This window comes from Zerene cesonia, unplaced genomic scaffold, assembly GCF_012273895.1.
Source record: "Zerene cesonia ecotype Mississippi unplaced genomic scaffold, Zerene_cesonia_1.1 Zces_u003, whole genome shotgun sequence".
NCBI classification, from domain to species: Eukaryota; Metazoa; Arthropoda; class Insecta; order Lepidoptera; family Pieridae; genus Zerene; species Zerene cesonia.
The window spans coordinates 157,821-167,807 of NW_024045133.1; the positions used below are offsets into that span (position 1 = coordinate 157,821).

The 9,987-nt window shown below is 36.3% G+C and overlaps 1 protein-coding gene across 1 annotated transcript in view; it reads right to left on the reverse strand.

Annotated features, from left to right (window-relative positions):
- Positions 1–9,987, reverse strand: part of LOC119838489 — a 22,681-nt gene that overhangs the window by 6,631 nt on the left and 6,063 nt on the right. The window contains exon 2 of the mRNA XM_038364438.1: positions 2,400–2,417. Within this exon, the coding sequence (XP_038220366.1) occupies positions 2,400–2,417 (18 nt within the window). The remainder of the gene's footprint in view (positions 1–2,399; positions 2,418–9,987) is intronic.

A 9,987-nucleotide genomic window follows, 5' to 3' on the forward strand; every position in this document is an offset into this window, starting at 1 on the left:
ATCCCTTAGTCGCCTCTTACGACACCCACGGGAGGAAATGGGGAGGTACTATTCTTAAACCGGCACCCCACGGTCAATACGGACTTACGCGGGTGAAACCGCGGGGCGCAGCTAGTATTATAAAAGAAAGGCGAATGAAAAAGTTAATTGTTTTAACTAGTTACGATCCACTGTATACATGTCACTCTCATCTGTTGGCTTCCGAGTGAAGCGCTAGTGATGTGCTTCTTTGTAGTTTTTATTTTTATCGATAGAAATATTATAAATCGATTAACACATGAATTTTCAAGTGTAAATTTACATCCGTTTAATGAATTAATATAGTAAAAAAGTGCTAAACACACGCTTTTATAATTGAATTAACGAAATTGTAACAAGTAAATATAATTGTTAAATCCCGCCGATCCTAATCAGGATAATAAGATAAACTCATGAAACTACTGTATTGTCACCGATCCGCGATAAGTGTACAGAGTTTGAGTTCAATCTGTCCGTATTTATAGTGAGCTGACATCAAGTCTAAAGGAGTCTGTTTACAAACATATAACGAAAAACAATTTGATACGATCAAAAACCTTTGCATACTTAAAACAAAAATTTTATAATTAAAAGATAATATAAATTAGATTTAATACAGAACTAAATGAAACGCATAAATTGAAAGTACAGTGGTTAACTCGTGAGTGTAGAACCTAGGGGTCGTGGATTCAATTCCCGGTGGGGACGCATAAAAAAAATGTCTCGGTCTGGCAGGACACAGAAGGCTGATCACCTACTTGTCCATAAAGAAAATCGATCAGTGAAACAGATGTATATCATCTGCCCCATACCCCACTAGGGGACACGGGACTTCACTTTTTTACTAGAAAATAATGGACGAATATAATCATTATATTTGTATACGTGAAAGTTTGTTAGGATGGATGTTTGTAACTCTTGCACGGACAAACAGCTAATCGAATCAGCATGACATTTTGTACAGAGATAGATTGTAGTGTGGCTTTTTATGTAGACAGCACGCGAGTGAAACCGCGCGCTCCAGCTAGTCACTATCGGCTGCCATAAAAAGTACAAGTATATCGACAAATCCCACCACTATTTCCCAGCTTATTAGCTCGCATTGTTTCATTATTCACGGGCCAGCAGTTTTCAATAATTACCATATGTTCCCACAGTTTTTATTCTTGTGGGAAGTGAGGAAGTGTGTTGGTTTGTTTTTCTGTGCATTCTAAGGTTGAGGTCAAGATTAGCTAGCGTTACATCCGGCGTTGCTCGCGTTCTAACAAGGAAATTGTGTATTTAAAAGCTTTTATGGGTTATCCTTGTTTTACTTATGTTCACTGTTTTAGTAGTTACTTATAAACAATTCATGATTTAAATTCTATAAACTATAATCTTTCTAAATTTATGGATTTATTTAATTAATGCAAAAATATTTATGAATTCGACCAAATGGTTCCTGAGATTAGCGCGATCAAACAAAAAAACTCTTCCGGCGTCACACACGACGTTTTCGAAATTTTTTTATTTTATAATTTAAATCATGCAATATCTGGATGTAAAATTACTCGAACGTGATATTCGGATTATGAGAAAAAACTGTCTAGACGTATAAATTTTATATTTTAAACTGGCGGTCCTCCCCGGCTTCGCCCGTGGTACATATATAGCATATAGCCTTCCTCAATAAATGGGCTATTTAACACTGAATAAATTTTTAACCTGTATGTAGTTCCTGAGATTTGCGCGTTCAAACAAACAAACCCTTCAGCTTTACAATATTTGGTATAAATAATAACAGACTAGGCTTCCACTCGCGGCTTCACCCGCGTTGCCAAAGATCAAGGTAATCAAATAAATGAATAATAAAATTTCTTTATTTGTTTCAAAAATTTTTTACAAACACGGGTTCTCTCGCATAGTCGCCGCTTCCGTGAGATTTCCGGGATAGAACTATCTCTTTATCAAATTTCATACAAATCGGAGAGACAAACAGACAGACAGACTTACTGGTATATGATAAATGTTAAAACTGTGTTGTGACTATTCAAAAGTGCTATTGAATGAATTGAATAACGAAATGCGAAGTAAACTCAAACTCAAATATTTATTCATTCAACTAGACTTCCTATAGAAGTTATAATTAAAATTAGCTAGCACGGTAGGCGGTCTATCAGCCTCATGACATACTAGCGTTCCGCCCCGGTTTCCCTCGTACAAGTATACTGTATATCCTGTAGCACTCAGAGATCACGTACATATACAACAGTGAAAGAATTTTAAAATCGGTCTCATAGTTCCTGAGATAAGCTCGTTCATACAAACAAACTTTTCAGCGTTTATTTTGTTTTAATAATGTAGATCTATGTTTTAAATCAGCTGAATAATTGATGACTTACCGCCCGCCATTTTAAAAACTGAAACAAAAAATAACACATGATTAATATGATAATTAAATACATAACTAAAGAAAAGTTTACAGAACTAAATTCTTGCGAAATATAAATGGTAAATAACGCCTTTTGCTTATTTAATGTCGTTTAGTTTTTTCTTTCTTTTGTTTTTTTATAAGCAATAAAGAATGTCATTTGATTTCATTTCATTTCAATGGTAATCCTACTAATACTATAAATGCAAAAGTTTGTAAGGATGTGTGTGTGTGTTTGTTGCTCTTTCACGCTAAAACTAATAAACGGATTGCAATGACATTCGGTACGTAGACAGCTGGACAACTGGAATAACATATAGGCAACTTAGAAATTTTGAAAGAATAGAAAAAATTTGATCACGAGGCAGGATTCGAACCTGCGTATCTTGCCTAACCGTAGCAACGCCTAGCCTCTCGGCCACCCGATCTCAATAGATGGCGTGGGGTGCCCCTTAGGCACATGAAACCGAAAGAATAGAAGAAATTTGATTACTGTGGCAGGATCACGGGTGGCCGAGAGGCTAGGCGTTGCTACGGTTAGGCAAGATACGCAGGTTCGAATCCTGCCTCGTGATCAAATTTTTTCTATTCTTTCAAAATTTCTAATTTATAAAGCATTTCAATGCTATAAAACTAAAAATTAAAATATAGGCAACTTTTCACCCCGATATTCCTACGGGATACGGACTTACGCGGGTGAAACCGCGGGGCGCAGCTAGTAAATAAACGTACTAATAAATACAATTACATGCTAAATTTACACCAACATCCGTGTACTCCAAAAATGGTGTATCCACACAACTCTACAGTCTATACTTCATAACCTATGACGTAAGCGTGACCGGTCGCGGCGCATTCCTGCAGGGAAAGTGATGGCAGGTGACGCGAAAGCTTGCCGCGGAAGTTGAAATAACTAGCTGGTGCGCGGATTCAATTGTTAAGTAGCTCTAAAAAGCTTGATGTCTCTAACCTCTCAAGTATCTTCAGATAAAAAATCATATCAATAGCCCCGTTGTGTCGTGAAACGAAAAATAAGCACATTTTCGTATGGGTTTTAGCCAGATCTGCTAATCGGTTTATGACAAACGGGTAAACAAAAATGTGTTCAATCTAGCAGGTTGTTTATTTATACACACTTGCATTAGATTCACCTGTATGTTTGTATGTAACCTCCTTTAGACTCGATTTGACTCTCTATAAACGGACAGATCTAATTCAAACAACACTTATCAAGGATCGGTGACAATACAATAATTTCATTTGATGTTATTTCATCAATCTGTTAATGAGTTTATCTCATTACCCTGATTGGGATCGCAAGGGTTAAATATTTTCCTTACATGTACTCTGTATAAGAGCAATAAACTGTTTTTTGAAGTGAAAACTTCTTTAGGCGCGTTGAGTGTTTTGGTAGAGGGTAAAATCCTCGGTTCGCGTCACCGACATGCTGATGATAATACTATATCTATAGCTATGGAGAGGCAGACTAGCGCACGCGCAGTAGCAACATGAATTCATTGAAATTCGTGTAAATATAAATACTATGTATAATTAAGATACATAATTGTATATTAATTATTTTTTCAACCACTTTGTATTTATATTTTGTTCATGATTTGTTTAACCCATCATATGTTACTAATAAATAAAACATAAAAAAATTCATATAATTTTTGCATATAGTTTTAATTACTCTCAACATAATAGTTTCGTTTTCACTTCTATCGCCAGTCGCACGACTGCTACTGTTTTTTTATTTAAATATAAACTTTATCTCATAGCCCCTATAGACGTGCAAACCAGCTATATAACCTACCTAGATTCTATAATCATTGCAGCTATAGTGACGAAGAAAATTAAAGTTTTTTTTTAAGCTGTTCGTCTGTACAAACACACAGACAGAGAGCCTCAGGGAGAACTATGCCAGTTCTACCTGAGGTTTTCGGTATCCCTCACAGGCTGCTAAGTTTCGTGGAGGAGCTGGGATGGTGTCATCTCCCCTCCCTTTTCTTTTCACGCAAAATAGGCGCCCCACGTCGAGTCGCGGAAGAGTGCCCGTAAACCTATCCTACTAATATTATAAATGCGAAAGTTTGTAAGGATGTGTGTGTGTACGAACTTACGCGGGTGAAACCGCAGAGCGCAGCTAGTATTAGTATATGTGTGAACTAACATCAGCTTTCAGTTTCAGGGAGACAAACGTAGGTCATCATCATCAGCCTATATATATTCCCACTGCTGGGACACAGGCTTCCTATGAAGGCTCAGGCCATAATCCACCACGCTGACCAAGTGCGGGTTGGCAGATGTCACATGTCGTCGAAGTTTTTGATTCTTAGACATGCCGGTTGCCTCACGATGTTATCCTTCACCGTTTCGAGCAGTGGTGTGTCATCCACATGAACAGGTAAATTGAAAAATCAATTTATTTCCTGCACGCTCGCCCGGTCTCGAACCCCCGACTTATCCAATTAAGTCCGAGGACCATTGAGCCACCAATGCTAAACAAACGTGGATAATTCTTTTAAAATATCACCTGATACTGGCCCAAACCCCTGGGCTTCTTCTATCAATAGAAAACTGAGAAAACCGGTTAGCTTTCTCCCGATCGGGGTCATGAAGTGACATATGGACTTCCGTAATAGACTACACGCTTCCCGCGATTTCGTCTCGATTGCTTGTATCCTTACTTTGAAAGATATGCGGTATAGCGGTCTGCCCCGGCTTCGCCCGTGGTACAAGATAGCATATAGAATTCCTCAATAAATGGGCTATCTAACTCTGTAAGAATTTTTCAAATCGGACCAGTAGTTCCTGAGATTAGCGCGTTCAACCAAACTAACTCTTCAGCTTTATTTTATTTAGTATTGATTTTGTAACAGTGTGTCTCTTTCGATCTTGTCGTTTTGAAGTCGTGTGAGAAAGAGATGGAAAATAATTAAAGAACGTTATATCAAGCTTTTCAATACGGTTATCATGATGCAGGTGTTTCTATATTGAATCTTCTTGAATCAATGCAAACTCCACCTGAACATTATGTCGATTCGAAAGCGCTAGAAGTCTAAATAAATAAACGAATCTTTGAGTTCGAATCTAAGCATACATAGGGACAGACAGCGAAACGCGAGTTGTAGTGAAGGTGTACCTATGACCACACAAACAGATATTTTAAACGGATGCAGTGGCGGTAAAATCGGGAAATAAAAGTCATTACAGCAGCTCACTTAAAGAGTCAGAACGTCTTATGCAATAGTAGGTCAAAAACGTTTGTCATATTAAAAGCATTCACGGTGCTATGAATGATTCTTTTCAACGAAAAAGACACCATGGGGGGGGACCTCTCTAGGTTTAAAAATTACAACCTATCCTATCCTATACTACTAATAAGCAACTGAATCTATTGCAATGAAATTTTGTACGTAGATAGCTGGACAACTGGAATAACACAAAGGCAACATTTTATCCCGATAGTCATACGGGATACAGACGTACGCGGGTGAAACCGCGGGGCGCAGCTAGTAACTCATATATTTGTACTAAGTTGTCGCTTAAGTAATTAAGTACGCGATGTTAAGTGTTAACTTTCTTTAAACCGGTATTTTCACCGCCCGACCGACGTCAGTCAATGCTGTTTACGATTCAACTTATATATCATACTAGCTACTACCCTCGGCTTCGCACGCGTTTAATTCGGAGTAGTTTAATAGATGTTATCCATACCTATAAATAAATTGTAGTATCTGTTTGTTATATTGAAAAAACCGCTGTAGTTTTCAAAGATTTAAGCATACATAGGGACATAGGGACAGGCAGAGAAAGCGACTTTATTTTTTACTATGTAGTGATAAGCTAGCTTCGCTCAAAGGAGAAGATAATACCCAGGATTTACCCGCATAATTCTCATTCCAGCTGGATTCTCGGGAAAAATTGTGTATTATAGGGTAAACAGCTTTCAGTGTGGGATACGAGCACGCTTCGGCACGAATCTATCCAGCTCGCACCGGGAAGTACACCCCCACAGGAGACCGACGTGATATAGAAGCGTGCTACTGTGTTTCGCTCGTGAGTGGGGGAGCCAAGGGCCTGTTTTCATTCGTTGTATTGTAAGAATTAATACTAAATAGATTCTCATACAATGATTCCAGATCATTCTTTACGATTAGAGGTAAATTCCAAAACTTAATACATGTTTTTTCTTATTTTTTATTTTTTTTACTTAATTTTTTTTATACATATTGATATAATACATAAATATTGATTTCATAACCGTGGAAGGAGATCATTTTAAAATATTGTTTTATAACTTTAAATTCTACAAAATGTTTTCAAAGTGGCCACCATTTCTTTTTATATACTCTGTGCACCTTTTTATTTACTGGCGTCTCCATTTACAGTAATATTTTGGTCAGCCAATGTAGTTTTATGTAGATACCTATGTATATACATACATTTACTTAATTTAAAATCAATATTAATTTATGTGTTACATGATAGCAGGTCGCGTTCGATTGCAGCCGACTCTCACAGTGAAAGTCACTAGATGCGTCTCTCCCTGTTACGCAATGTGTCGAATATGATGAATGTGTCGAATGTGACGAATGTGACGAAAGACCCATATCCTTTTCCTTACCCTTCCCAGTACTTTCCTTTATTCCTATCGCCAATCCTTTCTTAATCCCTTCCCAAAGAGTCGGCAATCCATTTGTAGAGGCGTAAGGTCTGCAATGGACCTTATGCCTCTCCAAATGTTCATGGGCGGTGCTAGCGCTTACCATCAGGCATCCCACTAGCTCTATTGCCGACTGTAACATAAAAAAAAATGTGACGAATGTGACTAATGTGTCGAATGTGACGAATGTGACAAATGTGTTGAATGTGTCAGCGTGTGACCTCGCGAGGGCTGACTATAAGTCCATTTACAAACGGCATTCCCTAAAAACGAAAAAGTTATCTATTCGGGTATTTTAAATAGACTCCAAGCGCATCAGTTCTATTATATTATTGTGTTTTTTCATAGCTTTTTACTGTATGAACCGATTGTGATGATTCCTTGTCTATTTGAAAGCTGTGTGCCTCCCGTGTGGTCCCATTTGGTTTAGTTCTGATAATTTGAAGGCAGTTCAGTTTTTGTTGTAGTTATTTATTTATTTATTTATTTAATTATGCTTTATCGTTTTGGAATAATTACAAATTGAGACTTAACCTAGGGAACATTATCACAAGTGGCGGTCTTATCGCTAAATAGCGATTTCTTCCAGACAATCGATTGCACTGAGAGAAGTTAAAATAGAGGATAGGAGTAGAGAAGAGCATAAATATATATTACAATGTTTTATATACATGATTATATTAATTCGTCACACTATTATTACAAATGTTTCAATTTGTTTATCTTATACCTTTAAACGAGCAATTCTTGTATATATATATATATATATATATATATATATATATATATATATATATATATATATATATATATATATATATATATATATATATATATATATATATATATATATATATATATATATATATATATATATATATATATATATATATATATAATTGGAATCTCGGAATCGGCTCCAACGATTTTCATGAAATTTTGTATATAGGAGGTTTCGAGGACGATAAATCGATCTAGCTAGGATTTTTTTTTAGAAAATCTCGTATTCGTGTTTTATTCGTGTTTTTTTTTCCTGACATCTATTGGTGAATAATAATACTATTTTGCTTCGTAAATAGCTGGACAACTGAAATAATGTCATATTCGTGTTTTATTCGTGTTTTCTTTTCCTGACATCTATTGGTGAATAATAATACTATTTTGCTTCGTAGATAGCTGGACAACTGAAATAACACATAGGCACTTTTTATACCGATATTTCTACGGGATACGGTTACGCAGCACGCTTACGCGGTTTCAACCGCGGGTCACAGCTAGTTTGGATGTTTGTCCGTCAATCACGCTGAAACTACTGAAAACTACTGGACGGGGATTTTGATGAAATTTGGGATACAGACAGGGTATGAGCTGACGTGGGTGATTTATCCCAATTAAATGATCCCTTGGGATAAAACAGGAATCTTGATATCCGGGCGGTGCCGGGCCGAGCGTCTAGTAATTAATAGGTCTAACACTAATCACTAAAGATACTTAGCAAGCGGGTCAAGACCTAACTTTCTAGACTTACAACTGTGAGAATCTAGCTTGTATGAGGTCAGGGGTTGGTCGATTACACTAAATACAAGCTCATACCCGCGGCATTGTTCATATTTAATCTATACTAATGAATAAAATTGGAGAGTCTGTAATGTTAAATTAATTATTTTTATATTATGTTAACCGCGTGAATACTCCGCCTTTAAATTGTTCGAACTAAACTCAATTTACTCTCAATTTATCTTATTAAAAAATATCTATATCATATAGTATTTTCTTGTGTTTGATTTCACGCGAGTATTATAAATTTAAAAATTAAAAACTTTTTAACGGATTTTAAACGCGATTTATTCATTATATTGACTGACAGAGACTGTCTTCAGTTTCCCCGTGACATCTGTACCCAAAGGTTGTGTGGTAGAGATTGCCACAGGCGAAAAGATCGCCTTTTGTACGACTTGTATTTATAGTGTATATTTTGTGATAACACAATAAATAAATTTTATTAAAAAATATATAATAATAGCAAAACACGGAAGACACCAGCGGGTAAACAAAAATTATCAAAATCGGTTCACCCAATCGAAAGTTATAGGGATCGAACTCAATATAAGATACAGGCGAAATGAAAACCTCCTCTTATTTTGAAGTCAGTTGGATACAACTTTCCTTCGCGTGTTCAGAGGCAATAATAATAAATTTAATTACACGAACTCCAATCAATCTTTTAACCGACTTCAAAAAGACTGAATTTTAATTTGTTGCTTCTTTACAAAATAAAGGAATGACCTGGGACAGGGGTATGGGATACGCGCCTGCCTTACACACGTGACATTTCCCCGGTGTGAGCTGGCACAATTCGTGCCGAAGCGTGCTCGAATCCCACACACAAAAATCATGTTTTATCGTGAAAACTGAAGATATGAATATATATCTACGCATATCATTGTATTTATTACACACACCCGCGTAAGTCCGTATCCCGTAGGAATATCGGGATAAAAACTTGCCTATATGATACTCCAGTTGTCCAGCTGTGTAGGTACCAAATTTCATTGCAATCGGTTCAGTAGTTTTTGCGTGAAAGAGTAACAAACACACACGCCCTCACAAACTTTCGCATTTATAATATTAGTAGGATAGGACATTGTGATTCCGGTTAAAGAAAAAAATAATCAGTTTTAATTCACACAAAGACGAAAAATATCTGTACTAATAAGTTTATTAAATATGGATTGCGCAGTGATCTGAAATAAAATAAAATGGAATTCATAATTTTCGTTGGATCTTCTAATTAATTCTCGGAAGTTATATTAAAATGATTTTATCCCCAATAGTACGATAAATGCGAAAGTAACTCTGTCTGTCTGTCTGTTTTTTTTTTTTTTTTTTT